General features: G+C 39.9%; 2 protein-coding genes and 1 long non-coding RNA gene across 5 annotated transcripts in view; 1 reads left to right on the top strand and 2 right to left on the bottom strand.

Moving 5' to 3' along the window:
- The window catches only part of LOC120744893 (double-stranded RNA-specific editase B2-like), a 36,677-nt gene extending 34,891 nt beyond the window's left edge, over positions 1-1,786 (top strand). For both annotated transcript variants that reach the window (XM_040049486.1, XM_040049488.1), the window contains exon 10: positions 622-1,786. In XM_040049486.1, the coding sequence (XP_039905420.1) occupies positions 622-813 (192 nt within the window). In that variant the 3' untranslated portion in view covers positions 814-1,786. The remainder of the gene's footprint in view (positions 1-621) is intronic.
- A 77-nt stretch (positions 1,787-1,863) lies between these two features.
- LOC120744899 (WD repeat-containing protein 37) lies at positions 1,864-23,941 on the bottom strand. Of its 2 annotated transcripts, none has more exons than XM_040049497.1 (14): positions 23,725-23,941; positions 20,704-20,871; positions 15,022-15,118; positions 14,618-14,713; positions 14,433-14,497; positions 10,745-10,880; positions 10,397-10,468; positions 10,134-10,178; positions 9,738-9,814; positions 9,419-9,659; positions 8,249-8,390; positions 7,172-7,306; positions 6,802-6,916; positions 1,864-6,604 (listed from the first exon to the last, which is right to left on the bottom strand). In XM_040049497.1, exons 2-14 carry the CDS (start codon positions 20,839-20,841, stop codon positions 6,473-6,475), a joined length of 1,491 nt encoding a protein of 496 aa, XP_039905431.1. In that variant the 5' UTR covers positions 20,842-20,871; positions 23,725-23,941; the 3' UTR covers positions 1,864-6,472. The 2 variants fall into 2 exon arrangements, with proteins under 2 accessions (XP_039905431.1, XP_039905432.1); XM_040049498.1 differs by having other exon boundaries at positions 9,419-9,656; positions 23,725-23,938.
- On the bottom strand, positions 11,341-14,426 carry LOC120744905. Its single transcript, XR_005698487.1, has 2 exons — positions 13,234-14,426; positions 11,341-11,915 (listed from the first exon to the last, which is right to left on the bottom strand). It is a non-coding gene; the product is annotated as an uncharacterized LOC120744905 (long non-coding RNA).
- Positions 23,942-24,550: the final 609 nt, after the last annotated feature.

The following is a 24,550-nucleotide window of genomic DNA, read 5'->3' as shown; positions in this document are numbered from 1 at the left end:
TGTAGATCTTCACTGGTGGGAGGCAGCAGTGCACTTCCAGAATGGAAGCTGGAAGTTACAAACTGGGTCCATTCCTTGGCGCTCCAGGCAAACAAACGCGAATGAGACATCCCTTCATGGCTCTCCAGACTCACCCGTTAATACCAGGTGTGAGCAGGCCCCAAGTTTCACACTGGACCATAATTGGCTGTCAGACTGTAGGAACTTTCCTCCTTCAGCAGACGGATTTGAAAACCGTCTTTTACTCATTTACATTTTCAGTTTGAACACTTTTCTGACGTCCTGACTTGTCACACTCTGCTGGGTATGACGAACAACATTAATGCCCATCCAGGCATGTCACTCCCAGGTCCCAGCTGCTGAATCTCCACCTCTCCTGGAGCCATCGTTAATGTCATTAGTGCCACCTTAGAGTTTCCTGCGTCATCTCAAAGTGACACCTGTCCATTTCTACTAGACAGGTGTCATTTTGAAGAGGCAGAGAAATATTTTTACCTGAAAATATAATTTAAGAAGTGCAGCACACTGACTGGACTGTCAAACTGTAAAAATAAATAAAACTAGAGAGTTATATTGTAATAAAAGCATGATTAACTGTTTATTTGTGCCTTTCTTTCTCAGCTAATCAACCCTAAAATCGGGACAGAACCCACAACAGGGACGTATTGTGCTTCCAAGATGTCTGCTCAGTGCTACCAGAGGGCGGTGCAGCAGTTCAGCAGCGCTCTGCAGGGAGGTGGTCTTGGGACGTGGCTGAGGAAACCGCCAAAACTGGATCACTTCACTGTCAGTGTGTCAAAAACTGAGCGTTAAATGGTGATTATGGAGGCTGCAGGTTTTCCTTTTGGCACCGCATCACGAAGAAGTTTCATTTTATTTATAATAAACTACGAAAGTAAAAGTGGCCTGAACAGAGACAGCTGGGACAAAGTTAAATAATTGCAGATTAATACAACGTAACAGCACTGTTAAATAAGACTCTGAATGAACAAGCTCCTCCTGTTTTGGTCCTGATGCGTTATAATTAATGCAGAGGGTCAAGAGGGCTTCACGAGGTCCCTAATGTGAATAGCAGTTGTACTAATAGCACCTCTCAAATCTTTTGTACAAGTAAAGATAGGCCAGCATATCCTCACCTTCCAGAAGTGTCCTAATAAGGTCTACAGCTCGTGTCAGTCCTTGTGAGAAATTAAAACAATAAATGTACTGTAACAAACTTTATCCCAACCTTAACCAACCAGCTGAGCCAGCGACTCTGAAATTTTAGCCATGAATCAGAAGCGAGTCCCAACATTGAGTTTGAAAGATTTCCCTCCTCACAAAGTTTTGTGTTCTTGTTTATTCTGTTTAGAAATGTTGTGTTTGACTACTTATTATCTTAATGTAGGCTGGAGAGAGTGCTGTAGGCTCAGGAGTGTGATGGCACACTGCCCCCTAGAGGTAGGTGGTGTGCTTTACAAACTGTAGAGTCGAGGTTTGATGAGCAAGAAAGTCCCGTTTTCTCCTTTGAATCTGACTTTAATTTACTTTAAAATAAGTCTCTGGAATATCTGTAATTAATGTGTTTGTGTTAATTTATAGGAAAAACTACATTTTGTTGAATGTGACCTAAAAGAGAACTTGTGAAAGCCATCGGTGTTGGATACTATGAAGTTTCCATTATTAGACATGCAGATTGTCTTCTATATTAGTCAACTATTTTTATCACTGGAAATAAAATTATTTGTGTTAGTTTGTGTTATTATTTATTTTTTTTTTTTTTTAATCTACAAATGCACAACAAATTTAAAATCAAAGCCTCCGCCCTAAAAAAGTCCCAAGACCTTAACACAATATACGCACACACAAATCAGACAGCAAATGTTCAAACAGCACAAATGTTTTATTTTTGTTTCACAAGCGACTGCTTGTTTCTCGTTGCACAGCTATAATCCACAAAACTCAGTAACATATTTTCCTTTTCTTTCTTTTTTTTTTGGAGAACTGTGAGCTGTTGTGTTTTTGTTTTACATTGACCACACAAAACACAGTTTAAACACCGGGAGACCACAGTCTGACGAGGGTTCAGGATGGCAGCTTAATGACGGGCGATGCTCAGTGATCGGGTTTTTCTGATGGCGTGAAAGATGAAACTTAACGTTCGGTTAAAACTGGTGAGTCGTGAAGGTGGTAACAAAGTGGCTCGGTGTTGGTGGAAAGAGCAGTCGAGTGCAGTGAAAAAGTCGACAAGGAAACACACACACAAATGTTCTGTCATTTAAACCAGGGATGACGGCCGGAGGAACAGATTAGAGTCCCAACTTTAAAGATAATGCAGATAATGACCACCTCTGCATATACATGCGAGATAAGAATACAACGCGTCTGTATTTACTACAGATTATTCATCTACTTCATGTAATCAGTCCATTTTCAGTCTCTTGTGTGGCGTCACTTTATCTTCAACATCAGAGCACAGCCCTGCACAACAGCCTGAGAGCGCTGCTCGTCATTTTCTGAATCAGTTTTCATTTTTTCCTGATACAATTTTGAGATTTCCTATCAACCTCCTACTCCTAGCACATTTATTTAGATTTCACTGATCTCTGAAGTTCTTTGTGTTCTCGTAAGTTAGCAAAAGCTCTGACAATAACGACATATGCAGTTTAATACAAAATAAATATGAGTAATGCTGATACTGGAAGGAAATCCTGTCTGTGCAAACAATTCTAAAGATACCACAAGAAATGTACAAATGTACAAAACAAAACCTCTGCCTGCGTCTTCCCTGGCATAAGTGACAAAATGAATTCTGTGAATGTGAATGAAAAAAATCACTATCAAGCAACAAAACTGAGTTACACCAGACAAGTGGTAACAACGTGTCATGTTATAAAAAAAAAAGAAACATGTTGCAGCCACGTACAGCCAACCTTTCTTAATATATCACAGTCTGTGACACAAATGTTAGAGTAAGAGGAGTTCAACATTTTGCACACAGACACACACACACACACACAAAAAAAAGAAGATTGAAAAACGGTCTCACGCTGTCCAACCAAGAAGAAACAAACATGTTTGCAGCCTGATATTTAAAACTGTTCCAGCCTGTGTGGCAGGCTTCCCTAAACTTTAACTAACACTGAAGTTCAGACCTCGGTGCTTGTTTCACTTTATTCAGACTAATGATCCTTTCACACCTTCTATCATCAAACAGTTCTGCTGGAAAGTAAATATTCAGGGTTGCAAAAGGCGGCAGTAAAGCTCGACCATGTTTACCCACAAACAAACAAATAAAAAGGTATTTTGTTCCCACTGAAGAGATAAAATGTTAATCATATCAGTGTGCTTTCTACAAACCAGTGAACGCTCCACAATTATAAACATAAGTTTTACATGAATTGTGCTTGTTTACTGTGTCACTGCTGTAACTCACGAGTGGAAAACACACACACACACACACACACACACACACACACACACACACACACACACACACACTACAGAGTCTCCCATTCCCTCAAATGCAGCTTTGGCTGAGTCTTTTAGTGGCAGTGGGAAAGCGAAGCCCGTAACAGTAAACACGTCGCAACAGTGCTCACTTGTTTTGAAGTACCATTAAAAAAAATGTGACACACAAGAGAATCCCCACGATATTGTTTCAACACTATTCACTAAAGGGCACTGCGATAAACTACAAAAAGGTTTTACAATCATGTCAGGCATTGGTACAACAGCTGGACTGAGCAGACAAGGGAACATTTCAACAGATCGATCTCTACGTTTGACGACACTTCTTTGATGCTCATTTAAAGTGGATGTGTTTTTTCCTTTATCAGATGTCTGCACTGCAGAAAAAAAAGTGCATGCCTGTTGGATTCCTGGATCTGGGATAAACACACAGGGGAAAAAAAAACATGAACTCTTCATTTCTATCTGAGCAAATCCTGATTTTGCTGTTTAACACCGACTGGCTTCAAACAAAAGTGAGACTCTAATTAAAATTCTAGCGAGGAAAGGTTCGTCCTGAACATTGCAGCACAAACAGAGCTGCACAAACTGGAGTGAGACAAACCCCTGTGCTGCCAGCACGAGATATTAACCTTTTTCAAAACCACCATCCTGACCATTAAAGTCCTTCAGGTTATGTGCCACCATGTCAGCTGACCAACAGCCAAAAGTTACCAGAAAAACATTTATTTCCAACAACAGCAGCAAAAAGAAAAACTGTAACAGATACTTTTTTTAAAAGTGCATCACTTGTTTATGCTTGCTTTGACATAGCTGTGACATCATCACGCCAAAAAAAAAAAACTTTCCACCACAGGACCAATCGGGGAGTTTTAGAGTGACGGTTTGCCGGTTTGTGAATGTGGGACTTGTTTCAGGGTCAAATACCAGCTACTACAGCTACTTAAATTTAGAGAATTCTTGAATGGGTTAAACTATAAAAAGACAAGAAGAAGAACCAGCAACCTACTGGAAGCCAGGTGGAGAACAGGGAAACGGAGAAAAAAGATGAATAATGCAGGATGCCAAAGAGTCATTGCATGCTGACCCATGTTAGCCTTGGCAAAAACCAAACAGTGATGTGAAACGAACAAACAAAACAACAGTAGTACAAATGTCCTAAACATCGATAGGACCAACACATCAAAAGTGGCTCTGAAACATAAACAAGGCCAGTGGATGCTTTACTGCGTCATAGATCAGCGTAGTCTGGTAACACACCTGCACATGACTCACTGCTAGACTCAATGCTAGGTTTTGCAGTAGTTGACAGCAACGAGCAATCAGGGGTTATGTACTGAGGATTAATAATAAACCCAACATGGTTTAACTGAAGAGTCTACATTATTTAGCATGCAACGTTAGCTAGTAGCAAGTAGCTAACATTAATATCCATAAACAATAAGTAGCAACTTTTAGAGCTAAAAACTGAAGATGTGCTCAAAACTGCAGTTCCACTACTGTCCACTTGAGGCTGGCTCCAGAAGTGAGTGAATTCACAAAGAGCGCCGTGTTAAAATGCCCAACTTTACCGCATTAAAGAGCCCGTTTATAGCGAAAAACGCTTATAGCCTAGTAGATAGTTTCCTCCCCGATAACAACTCTACACAGATTTTTTTTTCCTATATCCATCCATTTGCTTACTGTTAGCTTCAAAATTGGAGGTGTGGCCACTTTATCTGACAGGTATTGCAACACAGATCACTGTACTGGACATCGATACCATGTTGGTGCCTTTTGGATACCAACACGGTGGCTCCGAGCAACCGTCGCTAATACACTCATCTAAAACCAATGAGTGACATCACAGTGGCTACATGCATCTTTTATATACAGTCTATAGTTCAAACAGACAACTGCAGTTGGTTATGTGGAGTAGTGTAATGTTTTGCTGCAGTACCAGTTACTCTTGTAAAATTGTTAGCTACTTGCTAAAGTTTCATGATAGCTCACCAACAAGCGGCCACTGGATGAACGTCGGCAGGCTCACATCGAGAACTCGCAGGAGTCATTTTACAGCCTGTATTGTAGCTTACTGGTCCTCAGTTACACTCTCATAACTATTGGTTTTCATTTATTATGCGAGTTACAGACAGAGCCAGGAGCCAAACAAAATGTTTGGAAACTTATTTCAGTTTCCAAGAAACACGAAAAAAAATAAAAAGTCAAACATAATGCTGAAAATGAACGCTTTGTTAGATCCCAGTGCAGAACATGAGACTCAAGCGTTCCAGCAGTGAGGGCTTCCACTGCCACGTTGCATCATAACCTAGGAAATGTACGTGACGCAGAAAGTAAACAACAAGTTTCACAAATGAGTTTTCATTGATGTAACTCTTGCAGTGTATTAAACAGGAAAAACTAATGACATAAAATGAGTGGATTTTTCCTTTAAAGCAGCAGACCGCTGTCTTTGTCCAGCATGAATCTGCTGTTAGTGGCACAGATTAGATTTCCAGTATTGCATTTTAAATCAGCATCAAGCAGAAACGTCAGCACGTCACAGATCTGATTTAGCATTAACAGAATGCATTTTTGTTCACGGCAAAGAAGAAGCTCGTGTGCTTTTTTCATTAGAGATGCACAGGATTTTTTTTTTCTCTTTTCCAGATGTTAAATCACTTCCACGCAAAGACCACAAATGTGTTTTGTATATTTTGGCAGCGGTGATTTTGTGAGCGTGACAGATGGAGTAGACAGCAAGTGCAAGGCCTTTTTCTGCTCTACCCCAAACAAAGGAGGAGAACAGAGCTCAAAGGACATCGAGTACAAATACCGACCCCCCCGTGGGCTCAAAAGACGGCTGCTGGAAACGACAGGAATTTCATCCTGTACATTACAACATGAGACAACTTTTCATCGACACAAAGGTACGAGACAAGTTTTCTCCAGCCGCCTTTTAACCCCACTCAAAGGTTTCAGTGTTTGATACTCCAAACAGACTTTTGGTGGCATTTCCCTGTAAGGTGACAGTAGGAGGAGGTCATTTCTCCTGCAGCAGAGCGGGGATGTTTATGTTCCAGCCGATGGCTTGCCGATCAAAGCCACAGGTGAACAGGTTGCAGGTGGTGTTGTCTTCACACCAAGCGGAGCAGCACACCATGCGCCGGTGACCCTAAATCATAAAACAGAAGACGCGGCAGCTGTGAGGGTGACATTTTTACTTTGACGTGGATCCTGAGCATCCTTGTTCTTAAGCAGTAAACAGAAAATTTCAAGAGGCTGCACTTTTCATTTTTATTTCTGTGGCTTAAATTCTTAGTGGAGGTTTAGTCTTTGTTTTTTTGTTTAAACGGTAAATCTCGCACTCACCTGTCTGTTGCTTCGTGGGAGTCGAGCCAGTCGCACCCCGGACATGTCAAACAGCCGGACCTGCCGATTGTCGTGAGGAAGAGCGATGATTTTCTGGTTCACCGACACGCTGATCCTGAAAGGAGTCAACAGGGAACACAGGCTCAGGCTTTATCTGCAGTATATGGTCTAATCAGAGCCAAATCACATTCATATTTGAAAGAGCAGGGACGTGTATGTTTGTGACATTTAAAACTGAGCCTTTTAAGCTCAATTCTGCTCCCTTATAAATACATTTGTAGATTTTTAGTAGACCTGCGTAGTCATTTTAATGTATTCCTTCCTATAATCGTTACTTTTTAATGACATAAATATAAACAGGTTTACACACCTGTTGACTGCAGAGTCTGTGCGGATGGTTGCTATGGGCGACCTCATGTTCTTCAGGTCCCACACTTTGACGGTTCGATCGTCGCTCCCAGACACCACGTTATCTCCCACTGTGAACACTGCTGACGTCACCGTGCTGCCACAGGACGAGAAAACAAGTCCAGTTTAGACTTCAGAAAACTTTCATTTCATCAGCTTCTTGTTCTGTTTCCTTTTAAAGCCGCTGTAACCGTTTCCTGCAGACGCAGTTAGAGCCAAATTCTAGAAGGCAGGAACTGAGAAAGTAATATTTTATAGTGGATTTCTTTCAGATATCTATCATCAGTAAAGATAGTGGGTGAAGGGGCAGTGGTGGTAGAAAGCCCTGTGCAAATATTAAATGATTTACTAGTCGTGCTTCACTCTGAAGTTGATAGATGGTCACTGTAAAGAACAAACTCTGATTACATAGATCTATCTTCCACCTAATCTTATATCCACCTGTGCTTTCCTTCACTCCCTTGGTAGTAGCTCCAATAAGCTGCTTTAAAGTTGAGAAGCAAACAGTAATTCCAGCCCCGCCCACTTTGCATTAGCATAACGTCACGTGTAACAGGTCGCTGAATTTTCTTCCACCCTCTCTGGTAACCATGTCAGTGTTAGTCTCTTGCTGTGTGCAAAGCTCATTTCACAGGTTTGTCACCAGCAAAGAAGAGCTTGTGCACAAATATGCCAGCAGCTGAAACCAAGCAGCACCAGCACTCAGGAAGGAGAACTGACTATTAGTCCCCATAAAGTCTCTCATTAAAATATCCATCTTTACTGTGGCTTACAGCAACAGAAATGACCGTTACAAATGGTACTGAAAAAGGTTTTGTCTTTATAGCCAAACTCTCTATTCCTAATACAACACACACATTCACATGTATGAAAGTTTGCATTATTTGAGACATAGCTGTATGCATCTATACACCAATGCAAAATAACTGGGCTTCCACTCCACTGTGGTTAATTGTACTACAGCACTCTAAAGTGCTCTTTATGAACCACCTGCCATGAAGGCAACAGATAGAGATGGATGCATGGGTGTTCGGCTTACTCAGTGTGCCCCTGGAACACGTTGACAGAGTGGATGGACGGGTCTCTGAAGTCCCACAGCCTGAAGGTGGTGTCCCTGGACGAGGTGACTACCAGACGCTGGGTGGGGTGTGTGCAGCAGTGGGTCAGCTCCTGGTCGTGCCCTGAAGAGACAGCAGCACACAGTGAGGAGCATACACACCTCCTTTTTTCCCTTCATGTTTATCTTTCTTTTTAAAAGCTGCCATTCTTACACTGAGGGATGTTTTCCAACCCAGCTACACTGCACCATCTCCCGTTTAATATCTTAATTTATTCCACTTTCACAGAGAGACCTTCATTCGGCTGAACACCGCCCAGTTCAAAACTGACTGCAGCACCTTTAATGACACACAATCCCTCCCAATTTCCTGGTTTTTGTTCATCAGTCAGACAGATACAAACTCCACTGTCTGACATGACATCAGTAGGCAAGTGTAAACACGTCCATCACAGAGGCAATCAAAAATGTTAGGAAATATTGAATCTTATAGTTTGATAAGCAAGTAAAAATAATGATTTATTTTAGACATATGGTAAAATACTTTCTTGTCTGAAACTACATAAACGTGGGGCCTGATACTACATTTCTACACGCCTTAGAAACACCACAGGCCTCCTCTCAGGAGCAGAGGAGGCCTGTGGCGATTTAAACCGATTACATTCTCACTGCATTCCTCTTCTGCTTTGACGTAATTGGGAGAAGATTTACGTTTCCCTGCTTTTCAAAAATGGCAGATTCCAAGTTGTACAGGTCATCTGTGTTTTAAATACAAACTGAAAGAATTAAGGGCAACACAATTACATCACTGAGATAATAAACATCTACTTTAGGGAGATGACTAAATACATGCCAATGAAATAGGATCAGCACCATAAAAGGAAGCAGAATTTCATAACTGTAGTGCAGAACAGATGATCTGAAATGTTTAAACAGTTCATTTTCAACCAGAAAGGAGAACCACAGCTTTGCTCTAACTAACCAAATCTGACAATATAACCAAAAACACTTCACAGAAGTTGGGTCAACTCAACTAATAAAATGTCGTCAAGTCAACTTCAGAGAGATTGAAAGGCATATTTTTCTCAGTGTGGGCTCCACATTTTTATAATAAACACAATATTTCATATTTCAATACTTTCGTCTTCCTACCAGTGAGTGAGTGGACCAGCTCTGACGTCTCCACATCGTACAGATTGGCGGCTCGGTCCCAGGAAGCCGTCACAACCTGTTTGCCCCCAACCAGCCAATCAGCAGCGATCACCACACCCTGATGGCTGCGGAGAGTTGTAGTCGCCACACGGATGGAAGGGCAGTCGTTCGGCCCCTCCGCCTCGCCGTCGGCCTCATCTTTGTCTGAGAAGTCCACGTCGTCTTCACAGGGTGTCTGCTGCTGATGTAGGAGGGAGAGGAAGAGGCGTTGACGACAGGAACACTAACAAGTTTTAAAATATTAAGGGGGAAAGCTTACGCTGATATCAGCAACAGGCTGTGGAGTCGGCAGCTGCACCATGTATCTCCAGATGTGAGCTGTCTGATCTCCAGATGCTGTGGAGGAGGCAGAGATAAAGGGGTAAAACAGCTGCTGAGAGTCAAGGAAAAACGAATAAAAAGAAATAACGCTCCATTTGTGTCCATGTTTTACTTTATGGTTAAAACCAGCAGTAAAAAGACAACAACACTTATTCTTTGAGACTTTCAGTCCTTCTGCAGAAGCCTTCTCATGTTTGGGTTATTGTTTCTCAGATGTATCGAAACAATATTTCACTTCAGTTTTATTTTTCCAGCTGCTGCAATAAGTACACGTAACACAGATTTGGCTGCTTCAGCTTTAAGTCTTAGTTATGTCGATGCTGTCGATGGTTACCTGTTAGAGCCATCTGTTCAGTGGGGTGGAACTTGATGGAGTTCACTGTGGAGACACAGATATGCACTCTGTCACATGACAAACACCACTGAGGCATAGTATACCAAGTAATGTTTTTCTGACTGCCAGTTTTATGATGGCTGTTTAATCACTGTGCAATAACAAGTTTAGCAGGTCACAATGCTGCAGGATCTACTTCTTAAACAGAAGAGATTATTACGTGCTGGTTCAGCAATTCCAGGGTTTGACATTTCTAACTCTACCTGATCCTTGATGACCCATATATTTGAGGAGGCACTTTCCCGTCTCAATGCTCCACAGCATAGCAGAGTGGTCTGTTGGAAAGCACACAGGACAGTCTGAGTTTTTATTTATTAACAATTGTCCATCACGCTTTAGTTTAGGTCTCAGCTTGGAAAGAAAAAAGAAAAAAAGAGCTTAAACATGTTTAAATATGTTGACATTGTAAACAACAGAAGGAAAGACAAAGACACATCAACCTGAGTTTGAAGACAGAAGATGAAGCTAGAGACAAAACCACCACCACAGAAATGAAGAAAAAAAAAAAAGACTATGATATAAATAAAGTACAAGAGCATAAAAGAAAATACCTGCAGACGCTGTCCCGAGCACCACAGGTTGGGTCCTGGTGACGCTGAGGTCCCAGATGCCGTCCCTGTGACCCACATACTCTTTGACCAGCTGGCACACCGCTCTGGACGTGGTCGCTTTGAAACTGGACACAATCTGATGGTAACATCAAGCCAATGTTAACACGGACCAGGAAATCCCAGATAATCCCAGACGTGTCCCTAACAGGATTCCTACACACCTCACCTTCTCAAACCCCCCCCCCAAACATTCCAAGATCCATAATGTCACTAGAGGTGACTGAGGGGGTCTTACATAAAAATATGTAAGAAATGTCTTTAAGTCTTTTCCGAATTGGTCAAATCTTGAAACTGGGACAAATGTGAAACTAACAATGGAAATAATAAAAACTAAACTGAAACCAAACATTTTTAAACAATCAACTGAACTGAAATGTGTAAACTCGCTCTGGAAACTAACTGAAACTAAATTAAAAACTAAATAAATAACTGATAATTCTGTTATTACAAACCAAATCCCTGACCCCACTGTCTCTCCTGACACTTGTCATCTTTCTCTGGGCCCCTCTTTGGCATTGTGGTTTGTTTGTTTTTTTATTCTTTAAAGGGGATAAAAGTTTTAAGATGTTACTAAATCTAAAGTTCAATTTGATCACAGATTTTATTGTTAAGCCATCAGTTTCTCGAGCTGTGTAGGAACCCTGGTCTGATGGAGGGAGGGAGGAAGCAGGTCAGCAGGACTGAGGATCACTGAGGAGCTGCTCAGCAGGGTCCTTATAGTATGCCAGTGCTAATTAGCTTTGGTGAACAGCAGTGTTATTCACTGGGTTCAAGAGCTTTTACCAAAATATCTTTGTTCCTGTTTCTTTTAAAGCTCCTGAAGTATCAGACTGGCAATCGCACACTCAGACGAGCTTTAAAACAAACTACCAGACGAACCCAGATGAAAGCATTCGCATTATTCATACTGTATCAGTACTGCGGATCACTAAAACTAAAAGAGGGAGGAAAAAAGAAAACAAAGCGGCCAAAGTTATGGTTAGACACGAAACCGAGGAGTAGTTTTTGTCATCTGTATCAAGATTTTGTTGAGACGTTTACATTAAAGATGGGGATGATACAAACAGGACTTCTGGTTCGTTTTGGGCACAGACCACTAAATAAGTTCCAACTGAAACAAAGTAGGAGAACATCAAGACAGAAATCAATCATCTGATACACGAATCAAGAGAAACATTAAACAAAATCTGAAGGATTGAAGACAACAAATGATAGTCAAACGGATGACAGGGTGTGGACCAGCGGTTGTGATTGTTAGCAAGCAGAGCAGTACGTTCTCGTGTACAAAAATAAATAAATAATATGAAGCAAGTAATTTCTTATGTCTTCTGTTATAACACTGGGAACGATATTAATCCATAACTTGTGCACCTGTAACATCAACGCACCATGTTACATTTAAAAAAGCAGCAACAGGGACGTTTGGGGAGGTTTAAGGAAATGCGAAGCGCTGCAGAAGAATTATGGAGCAGTGACTCTCTACAGTTTGTAGTGTCAGAGTGCAGGCTGCCACAGCCACAGTGAGATTTTGCTTTTCTTAGTAAAATAATCAGTTAAAAGTGTGAATTATTTATTTAATATATCACTCCACGGTATGAATAACAGCTGGTCTTCTGTTCGGGGTCCCCCACTCGGCTGCTGGTTTCAGGCTGCTCTGCGTAAGTATCATTCTGGCCACCAAAGTCCTCAAACTCACAAAGAGAGCAAACATCAACTTTCTGATGAAGGATCATCAGCAGTGATGAGAGCTGGACATGCAGCTACAGCTGAGCAGTTTTCAACAGAAGAGTCCCCATTTTCTATGTATTAGAAAATAGTATTTTCTAATACATAGTATTTTGACTACTCCCACTTGGGGATCTTAAATTAAATAAATAAATATAACAGCTATGGTAAGGCTTTTGAGTTTTAGAGTCCCATGCCCTAAAAACTGTGATCATACCTCATGTTTTTACCAGGAAAATGAGTCGTTCTGTCTGGGTTGTTACTTTAACTGAGGAAGTTCAAGTAACTCGGGATTCCTACGGCCAAGTTTTAAAACAAATATGAAGATATGTTTGGGTTTTCTGTCATTTTAAGTCACCCAAATATTTAAAGTCACCATTAATAATGACAGTTAAAAAGTAATCCAAGTAAAAACTCTAAACGTTTTTGTTTAAAAAAGCAAAATCTGTTATAGGCAAAGACTTTTGAGCAGGCCACACACGTGACTCTGCCAGCAATGATCTACAGCAGCCAGGAAATGCTCCTCAAAAAGCATTTTGAAGCTGGTCCGTGTTAAAGATGCCTCCACAGTGTACCATTATGTGAATGCCGACGGTAGCGGCATAAAACGAAATAAAAAGGTGCAACTGAAAAGGCCCGTTAGGGAGATGATAAAGAGCTGGTTTATCTCACGCAGGTAATGAGAGAAAAGCTCAAAAGCCTACATTTGGATGACCAAGTCTCTTGGGGAGGGAGGTTCGCCCCCCTGGCTGGGCTGTTCATGCATATTGGCACACAAGGGGAAGAAATCAACAAGTTACCCATGAGTCTCCACCCCACAACTCCCAGCTGGTTACGCTGAAGTTGCGGGATCCACCTACTCTGGCATGGCAAGAATTTGAACGCGGCTACAAGCAAAAAAGTGACAAAAGAAAGCAAAGCAATTCTTTTCTTTAACATTCAAAAGTCATGTGAGCTCACACGGACAAAGCGGAAACAGGCGCCAAATAAACCTCCTCAAATTTTTGTCTTTACTGACCGCAAAACAAGTGACACTGAACATTTTTACTGCGTTGTTTTCTTTATATAAATTCAGATGGACAAAATAATATTAAAAATAGACTAAGGGTGCTGTTCATGATGCCAACGAGCTTCGTCTCTCCTCCCATGGCTCAGAAATGATGCATCTATACTGAAGTCTTGTTTTGTTTTAAATTGAGGTGACGTATACGAGCTGCACCTCTACACGGCACAGTTTACTCTCACTGTGCTTCCTTTGTTGTGCTGTGAGTAAGAATCAACAGATAATAGAACATTTACATGGTAAATGTATGATATGAATAATGTGCCATCACACATAATGTGTGATAAACCTGAAATAAAGAAATAATTTTATGGCAAAATGTTGAATCATCACACAAATTTTACCACTGACGCTTACACAGCCACACCGTTTATTACCCTTCAGGTTATAATAATGAAGGTAAATAAACAGCTGAGAACTTATAAGAAGAAGACACTTGTACATAAATTGGAAGGTTTAAAAGGAATATTCAATATAGATTAAAACAAACAGTATTACTACTGCTAATAATAATAATAATAATAATCATCAGCTATTTTTGTCAGTTCAAGTATTTAATAAGTAACTACCTTTTATCTGAGTTCTGGGGTCATTTATATCAGTTATTTTGAGCTCAGTTAAGGAAGCGCCACAGTTGGAGGAAATGAGGAAACACGATAGTATAATGAAAAGCACCCAAAGGCTCACAAAAACTGAACTTCAGATCTTTTGTGAAGGAAGGATTTACAGAAACTCTGTTTAATAAGCAATAATTACAGAAAATTTCCAAAACCTTATAAACTGGTAACTTATAATATCAGATACATAAAACAATTTAATTTACAAACATTTTCGATTTACCTTGCTCGTTGAGGCCTTGTAGGTCGTCTTCAGCTTTTGAGAGAGCTGGCTGGTGCTGTGGCTCGCTGTGAATTTCATACAAAAACAAAAAGAAGTCAGAGAAGTCAAAGGTCAGAGGATTAAAACAAACAAAAGATGAGTAATATATCTATGCTACCTATAACATAACTGTACATGAATCTCACCTTTTGTTTTAAGTGCTCCTTTTGCTAAATCCGCCCCTTCAAATGTTTGTCCCTCTGCAGCCAAGCGATCATTCAGTGTTTCAATCTCTCTGCGTACTGAAAGTCAAACATGTCGCGCATTAAAAGACATCTGAATGTGTCGTTTTATTCACCACAGCAGGGTTAGCAAGTTACTCTCCATTGCTGAGTAGCAGCTTTCTGCTTAATGGCCACAGAAACTGATAAATTCATTTTATTTTGTAGGAATTTATCATTTTTTTCATGCATCTCAATAAAAAAAAAGTTAAATGCATTGAATAAAATTAAGAAATGCAAACTGCTTCCGTTTTTGTGTTGGGTCTCTTGCTGCACAGTGAATTATTACAAAAGCTAGAGCAATCACTTCTGCTTTCATGGGAACTTACATTCGAGGTTTTCTATGTAGAGGTTTTCAAACTCCCTCTCGATCTGACTGAACAGGTCCAGCAGATTGCTCCTCAGAGACAGAGGCAACTTGGAGTCCTGGAGAGGGTGGGAAAAAAAGGAGAGCATTAAAAAAAACGTGGAAATATGAGGGATTATCCAAAGAAGCTGATCTGGTCACTTGGCCACCTTACTGACGTGCCTCTGCCCACTTATTTTGAAGGATTAACTAAATTATATCTAACTTAATTTCACTGACTAGGGCAAACAAACTGCTTCCTCTGGATGTTTTCAGTGGGAGGAAGATTTCATTACCCTGAACAGAATCGACTTTGTGCCATTTTCTAACCTGGATCATTGAGCATGCATCAGGACTGACTGTGAAACATGGCAAAAAAATGCTTCAGACATTTGCTGGCGCTGCCCAAAAATAAGGCATTACAAAGACGTTTTCCCTAGGAAGGTAAACTTCTACCATCCTGTTGCAGAGTTCTCCCATAGATTTCAATCCATTCTCTGAGCACGAAAACAACATTACAGAGTGAGAAAGCCTGCAGAACAAGCAGGCTATATATCTGGTACCAACAGCACAAATTTACTGCAACAAAGCACAGGAACAGCCTCTTATCACACCATAAACCTGGAGGAAGGAAATAATCGTGAACTCAGGCTCGGGCAGGAAAGAAGGAAAGAATTAGTAAAATCATCCATAAAAGTGAAAGAAACAGTCAGATGGTTACAGAGCACTGGGGAGGTCTTGGTGCCTTACAGGTCTGAATGTGTTTTTATAGGGCAAACAAACAGGCTTTGACAAATGTATACCATTCTGCAAGACTACTGCTGCTATAAAAGGAAACTCTAGACAGAATTTCTCTTTATCCCATTTTACAATGTGCTTTAAACTTCCTTAAATAATCTATAATGTGTCGTAATGGACTGATATACAAATAAAAATAAATACACAATATCTGACTTTTTTTTTTTTTAAAGAATGTCATGGGTTAAACTGATATTTAGACTATTTTAAAAAATGTCCATCAATGGGACATTAATCACTGCAGTTTAGGTTAAGAGTCATTTGATAACTGTAGCTTTCAAGTTTCTTTAAATTACATGAAAAGCACAAAAGATTTAACAGAAAAAACCCAAAAGACACAAAAAAAAAAAAAAAAAAAAAAAAAAAAAGGTAAGCGTGCACAAATTCAGACAACATTTTTTAGGGGTTATTCCCACAGGCAACATAATGTGATGGGAAAGTCTGCACAGTAACTGCCTCTGATTAAAAAATAAATAAATAAATCCATCCTCCCTCTTCACCCCTTATCCAGCTCAGAGTCACAGAGGTCAGGTCACCAAGCAAGACCAACACAGAGGCAGACAACTGTTCATGCTTTAGAAGCTCTAATAAACTCAACTCAACAATAAGTAAAAAACAAATACCCAAGGACAAAAACTATGATGAAATATATGAATTTTTCAACATATAAAACTGGATGAAAATATTCTGAGGAGACAAGACCCAGTCAGAAGTAATTAAAATATGAAAGGTGGGACAAGTTTGGAAGTGATCCAATCAGAAAAGATCTTGTGAAGTAAAGCTAAATGCGCACATCTGATCTGTCTCAGAGAAACAGTACAGCTAGCATCCAGCTTCCAGTTTCTCATGAAAATGTGTCAAAATTTAAAGGCTTGGGAGGAAGAGAGCAGCAGGCACGTCTCCCATTTGATGGCAAGGAAAATAAGAAGCTTTGTAAACCATGTGTCACCAGTCTCACCAGTAAAAACACAACAAACATTTACACTTTGGATGTCAGTCAACTGAACCAACTTTAGATTTAATCTATGATAATCTTACATTTAGTCGACTAAAACTAAAACAATTTAGACGCCCAAATTATTATTTAAATCGAAGTTTCCTGTTAAAATTAACACTGCGGCCAACTGGGCGGTTCAAGGCTACAACCTTCTTCCCGTGATGGCTGAGGTCATTCTTTACATATTTGAACACAGGCACCATTTTAAGCAATAAGAGTTTCCTCAGCTTTGTCCTATTACAAAATAAGCTCCTAATTATGAGCCTGAGGGTGTGCTCGCGTCAGGCATTCCACACTATGCCTGAGCATGCCAGCAAAAACAGCATAGTTGGACACATGTAGCATGACTGGTGATGAACTCTACCCTAACGACAGCCAGCACATGTACAGAGAGGGCAAAAGTCACCACCTCCAAAGATGATGACCACAAAAATGTATAAAAAGATTCACCTTGTCATAGTCTGTAGGAGCACTTTACAAGAGAAGAGTATGTGAGAGGAGAGGGTACATCCTCAAACAACGGTTAAAAAAGTCATTTAAAATAATAAAATTAAAAATTAAAAAAAAAAAACATAAAAATCAAGTGTTATAAGTCAGATTTGAATCCACCTGAGAAGGCTTTTTCACAGCGAGTAAACAGTTTTGTGTCGCTTTCCGTCTGTAGTCGAGTCAGCAGCTTCGACACAAGCACGGAGTGGAAGAGATCTCCAAGCTTTGGCCAGTCACGATGAAACGGGTCAGTGTGTGGAGCTCTCTTCGTTGTGTACTCTGCACAAAGCATGCCTTCTTTCTTTGACTGCCTTTGTGCTCGCAGCTACTTACATAGAAATCGGTCGTGGGTCAGCATTCAAAGGCTAAAGGGTTTGTGCTACATTTGAGATAATGACGTGAAAAAAAAAAAGAGGGCTGACTACGACACAATGCTGCATGATGATACATGTACTGCTGCATGAAGCCACAAGTCTACAGACTAGAGCACACTGAGGTATGAGATCTCAAAGTCCAAAACGACTGAAAATCTTTGCCTAAAATGAATCAAATGAGGGCAAAATGCAAAAAAAATCTTATGTTTTTAATTAGTCTTATGCTCAAAAGACAAATTCCTTTATATTAATCCTTATTACCAGTGTGGAGAACATTTTACGCACATGTGACAAGTCAGAATATGTTTACATATGTGGGCCTTTATCCCACAGGATTCAACATAACCAGCGGGTCCAATGTTGGGTAAATACACTGGCCAGGTGCTGGAGAGTGACATGTTTCCAACAGTCAAGTTCAGCCAGGAACCGACTGAAATGAAACATAACTAATGACTATTATTTTTCTGTTTTTCACATGAGTAAACAGAAGTTCAAATAAAAGCTTTAAATTTGGTGAATTTCCTGTAACCTTTGTTCCAAGTTGACAGCGATACCCACAAATGCAGGGAGAGTCTAAAGAGGCATGATACAGATTTTGAATACAACCAAAATCCACTGATACATTAGGCTATTTCATTACAGACTCAGGATGAGTATATAAAGAAGGTGATGTAAGAGTCAAACACCTGCTGATTCTTCACATCAGTAGAAAGTCACATCCTTCATGTGCATCATTATTTACATAGAGCAGCACTATTGTGATTTGCATAAGAACAACTTTTCCACCTCAAGTTCACAGAGCTGAAAACATCCCATCTTCTCTCAAAGACATACTAAACAGGTCACAAACACTGATTTATTTGTAACTGCAAAATGTAGATATTATTTAAATAAACACAAAAGAAAAAGTCCAGTAATCTAGAAATAGTCACATTTTTAAGAAGACTAGAAGTGCAGCAACGACCACACCTCACCTCCACCTATTACTAACCAAACCTAAACTACACCAAACCTATACAACTAATGCTAAAGCTCTACAAACTACGAGGGAAGTTACACTATTATCCGAAACACAGAGGGCGAAACACCTGAAACTTACCTCCATTCTCATGAAGGATTCCAGATTATCAGAGGACTGAGACCAAAAGGGACCAGAGTGAGAAAACAAAAAGTCATGAGGAAGGGATTACACCACGTCTGGTTAGAAACAGGCGCTTTCAGCAGGTTTAAATCTGCAACAGATTTAAACCTCTTTTCACTGCATGATCACAAGTTCAGCTTCCACATTCAGGGAGTTTTAGATTTGCAATTTAAGAAATTTGCACCATTTCTTCTTCTTAAGGTTATGAACCTTTCTTGCAGCAGGAAAAGCACGGGTGCTGCTGACAACATTATCAATGTTACCGCTACGCTCAGGTGTCTCAGTAAACTAGAGCTGCTGAATGGTCGTAAAGTGATAAAGACCTCCATCTGTGCTTTTCCTACTGTGACATGTGAAAAGGACCAACATACAAATGCAAAAATAAAACAATAAATTACCTTAAATCAAGAAACAAACGCACATTGATTTTGATTCTTGGACTCTACTAAGATCAAAAATAATCCTTTTTTTTGTTCACTATCAGTTTTGATTATGTTTTTCTAGTTTCCTTTCTGCTCCCTTTAAGGGCACTTTCTTCTGATTAGCTGTCTCTTACAAATAAAAGGTTTGAACAGCAGGTGCTCAGAGACAGAGCTGTGCGCCTGAGACAACCATATTCATCATGTGCCACATCACTGACATCATACAGAGCCAAGAGTAAAAAAAAAAAAAACTGTCTGAAGCAGGCTGCCTGAGCGTTTGGCCCACGGGGAATACAATGTTTTACAACCATCAGCTGCAACTTTATATCCACCAGTAAGATAATCATGTATTGACAAAGCATTAACAAACAAGCAATAATAAAGCAATAATAAACCTGGTTATTAAAAGGTTTTACTGAATTTCTTCATATAAGAACACAAAGACACTAAAGTTAATTAGGAAAAAATCCTGCCAACCTAAATGAAACACAGGTCTGAATATCTATTAAGTCTACATGGCAGAGTGTGTTCAACACAGTCAGTCAAGACTGAAGACAGTGCCACATGTATGGGCTGAGCCAACAATGCCCTCACGTATTAAGGCTCACACGAGGACAACATTAATCCACGTGAAGCAGCAGACCCTGCTTTACAGATGCAGCTCAGCACTTTGTCAGACCCGAACAAACGATCCTGATATTTTTATTTTTATCTGAAGGTGCTGGACAGTATGTTAAAGCCAAATGCTAAAATGCCTCCCTGGCAAATAAATGACATACACTGATCCTTTAAGAAACTGCAATAAAAAGGTGCTTCAGTGATTTTTGTAAGTGGTTAGATTACAGGTACACCAGGCAGGTGAGACAAGCCAGTGAACTGTGTTTCAGTTCAACAGGCTTTAACTCTCCCTCCTCTACATGTGCACCTCTAACTGAAGCCAAGTCTTAATTCAGAGGCTCCTAATCCTTTCCCTCTCCCTTTTTTTCTTGATTTACTCTCGATTCAGATAATTACCTCCAGGTAAGCTGTGTTTACCCTGCATCCCACGAGTATTTCAGCTCCTTATTGGCAGGACACAGAGAAAGCGAGCAGGTTTTTTAACACCTGAGAAACAGGAACAAACACTACTGAGCTGAACGATCCACCCGAGCGAAGTTCAAATGGCTCAGCCTGTTCTAAATCCATCTGTTTATCCACTAAATGAAAACAATCTTACAGCACTCATCCAGTAATTGTGGCAAGCCAGCAACAATATAAACCATCATGTGTCCTCTAAACGGTTGTATTAAAACCTAATTGGCTTAGGCTTACAACCAAAGTGCTTACGGGTGCTCACAGAAACAGCAGGACAGCAGCAGGCTAATGCTGAAAGACAGCAGAGGAGTAGCTGGAAATACAAGGCAGTTTTCATCCGTTCTCAGGGTACAATTTAAGGACTCATCACCTGTCCCTCCAGCATGTCTCTCTGCAGGCCGGAGCGGTCCTGCTCGGTGCTGTTGGTCCTGCGGATGGACAGGCTGTGGGACTTCCTCTTCTGCTTGGCCTGGCGGGCAGCAGCGCTACTCCCGCTCTCCACTGGCATCCCTCCGTCCAAACTTGATGCAACCACAGACTGAAAGTATAAAATCACAAAAGAGAGGCTGACCAGAGGGCGAAGAGAACAGATCCAGTCTTCTTCACTCACTGCAAACCATCAAGACGAAATCCTAACCACTGCCAAGAACTGCACTTGGCAGTGGTTTTATTTGGCAGTTTCCACGTGTGAATGTGTGAAATGACAAAGTGAATGAGTGTGAAACAGAGTGTTGCTCAGCGAGCACGCTTAATAAATCCCACTGGGATAGAAACTGAGAAGCTAACAACCACATCACAACCTTTTCTTTCAGCTCCAGAAACTGAAAACTGTCTGTGTTCAATATTTTGTTGGAAGAAGCTGAAATGTTCCAGTGAGAGACGAGCAATATTTGGAAGAAAAAAAAGATTATGGTTTCACAACAGCCAAAAGCTCATTCAATAATTAGACATGTAGATTTGCTACATTCACTAATAGAAATGTTCTCACTTTATGCAAGAAATGGCTGCACATGCAATATATGAAAAAAACCCTCTGAAATATTCAGTCTTTTTAACTTCATTCTGGAAACAAATAATACATTTGTAAAATGGATGAAGCAACAGGCAGAGAGGTTTTTGGAGAAACAAAATAATTGTTTCCAGATTACAAAGATATATTACTGTAATAAAATCATGTCTCAGGTAACATTAACCCTTCGGTTATTTATTACAACATTAATCTTCATGACAAAATACAGAGAAAATTACACTGGATTGGACCTTTTGGCAGGCCTGCTCTGGCCCTAGTGCCACACCCACTTTTCTCTACCCAAGGAAAACGGTTTACCTGTAAACTTACCAGAAAGGAAGCAGTTAAAGTTTTATTTTAAAAAAGAAAACAGAAGGTCTACAATATTAAATCTAAAAAAGCATCAGAATTTCCAACAGAGGAAACTGAAATAACAGCATCAGAGAAGGACGCCAGAGACGGCAGAACACTCAAAAGTGTTTTCTCTGGAGTGGCAACAGTTTAAATGTTTTAAATAGGGTTACTTATGGCTCTGAGATGTAATAAAATGAAATCTGCAAGTAGAAAAAAAAAAGAAAGAAAAAGAAAAGGTCTCATGTCAAATTTAATGTAATAAATAGAAGAATGGACAAAAGAGGACAAGAAGGACGAGGAGTTGTTGATCTGTGAGCCCAGGCCTCAGGTACAAACCTCTGAAGTACATAAAGTTGAGTCAAAATGTCAAACATTTTAATTTGCATTATAAGAGAACTTCAGTAAAGTTAATTTTATACCTACTCCAAGCATAATTATCTGTGGCTACAATAAAGTACTTAACGAAAGAAAACAGAGTCACTGATGAACTGCAAAGTCTATAACCCAACACTGGATTAATTATGATACTGTCATTTGAGCAATTTTAACCCAATATTAATTTTTCTTTTAATATCACCGTTAATGCCAATCCCAGTTTATTATGGCACAAGCGGCCAGAAAATCTGTGTTTTTAGATGATTTTATCCTTAGGCATTTTTTTAAAAACACATATTTTACCCAAGGAACATAACTTTATGGAGTTGACATCCACCCACTCATGTCTCCTTATGAGGGTGGGCCAGGTCAGTCATTTTAAGAGCTATAACTAAAATGAATGCAACATTTTTCATGACTTCCTTAAATGTTCTAAAGATACAGGAGAGAGAAGAAGAAAAAATCAGGTGGGCAGCACTCACTGACTCGTTCTTGTCATTTCATAAATCAGTGAGAGGGAGCAGAATATTTTCCTCTTTGAAGTGTTCAGGTTGGCGTTTAACTTGTTTATCATGAATCATAACTACAAAACAAAATCCCACACCATGATAGAAGCGGATGATCAACATCCTGCCCACTCCTACTTGTTATGCAGCTGAATAATTTCTAAGATGTTAAAAGAAAGCCTGCTGATCATACATTCATCAGGACCCATCACTTAAGATGTATTTTAAAATAATCTAAATATTACGAATGAAAAGTTACTTACCCCATCTGACTTACACAAAAAGCCTATGTGTGTGTTTTGCTCCAGGAACATTACTGAGGTTTGAGTAATGTTTACACTTCACTGCTTACTGCCAGGAACAGATTATCAGAAGTCGGCTGAGGTGATAAGAACGCCAGGTTGTGTTGGATGACTTTACCCTTTCTACCGAGAAAAGAGGTCTGGCCCCTGTGTGCCAACCAACAGTCATCGTCGACCTTTTAATTTTATTTTTTTCGGTTTTAAGTTTCGTTGGATTTATGAACCAAAACTACTCAGTTATATTTAACCAACAAAACAGTTGGATTAGGTTCAGGAAAGGACAGTAATTTAGGTTCAAATACACAGAGAAACACGAAAGGAAGATTAATTTTTGGATGTTCAAATCAGTCTTCACACACATCTGAGCCTGGTGTGTGTTACATTTGTCCTTGAGTTGACACAAAGGTGTCTGGATACTAAAACATGCAAATAAGATGCGTTTTTAAAATCACCAGTCAGGCTGAAACTATCACAGACATCAGAGAGTCGTCTATCCGTTACTGCCCGTTTCTGAGGAATAAAACCAGCCTTGTTTAGTTGTCTGGCGCCTAGTTCCTCCTGCTGACTGTCACTGGTGTGAGCGCAATGAAAACAGCGCTAAGGTCACATTATCTTGCATTACATTTGGATAAAATATTTTTATTTAAAAAAAATAGCATTGAAGGTTTTAAAAAGAACGAAAATACCTGGGGAAAAAGTGGACCTTAACATTAGCAGTTCTAGACAATTTAAAGCGGCGATGCCCAGCTTAGCCAAGCTAACGTTTCCCCGATTAGCTGGCGCTGCCAGGCATGCTAACGGGCTAACGGTGAAAATAACCTGCTCAAACATGGAGGCCAACTCACCAGAAAGTCTACAAATACTCGTTTTTATTTCGGGAGTGGATGGGAACTGATGTCGTCGCTAACATTTTCTTCAAGGTCTGAGAATGCTGCGCAGGTTTTGTCCAAAATCCGCGTTGACAGCAGACGGGTACCGTTACGCGAGAAAAGATAACGAAGCCAATTCCGGTCCGAGGTTTTTTCGCAATAAAAGCCTACGCCGGTCACAGCAAAACTCGATCCAGACTTTGTTAGTTTCTTGTTTTCTTGATTGTCGCCACATAAAAACAAACTACAGTCTAAATTTATGGAGCTTTTACAAATAAATTACACGTTTTTGTAAATTTGGCTTCATGAAAATTAAATTAGGGAATGAAGCCATTTCAGAGATATAATAAAAGCACTAAAAGCGGTTTTAAATGTAAACCGTGTAAATGCTTTCTAATAATGGACATAATGAACAGGGTCTAGGAAAAGGTCCAAGCTCTAAAACCAGGTCTTAAATGTCCCAGAAAACATACATCCGTAAAATGACAAAAAAACAACAACAAACAAACAAAAACGTGACAGTAATCGACCCCAAATAGACATAATGGTGGTAAAAAGAGATGACAAATAATCACAGCATAGCACAAAGACATGAACAGCTATCACAAGGAGACACAAAACGACCCCAGAGAGAGAATGGGGTAAAAAGAGATGCAAAATGAGCTAAAACTGTAAAATAAAAAAATCAAAATGTAACACAAAACAGTATCAAAAAACAACTGTAGGAAAAGATGCAAAAAGGTCATACAAAAGGATCAAAGAGAGAAAAACAACCGAAATGAGACAGTTACTACCAAAATGT

Source organism: Simochromis diagramma, unplaced genomic scaffold, assembly GCF_900408965.1.
Source record: "Simochromis diagramma unplaced genomic scaffold, fSimDia1.1 OVJJ01000355.1, whole genome shotgun sequence".
NCBI classification, from domain to species: domain Eukaryota; kingdom Metazoa; phylum Chordata; class Actinopteri; order Cichliformes; family Cichlidae; genus Simochromis; species Simochromis diagramma.
Note: the sequence above shows the minus strand (reverse complement) of the source record. Positions and strands in the feature narration are given on the sequence as shown.

Coding starts and splice junctions, on each gene's coding strand:
- LOC120744899 (XM_040049497.1), bottom strand. CDS start 20,841: ATGCCAGTGGAGAGCGGGAGTAGCGCTGCTGCCCGCCAGGCCAAGCAG. Junction 14,714..15,021: donor CTACATAGAAAACCTCGAAT/GTAAGTTCCCAT, acceptor TTTGACTTTCAG/TACGCAGAGAGATTGAAACA. Junction 10,469..10,744: donor GCTCGGGACAGCGTCTGCAG/GTATTTTCTTTT, acceptor GCTTTCCAACAG/ACCACTCTGCTATGCTGTGG.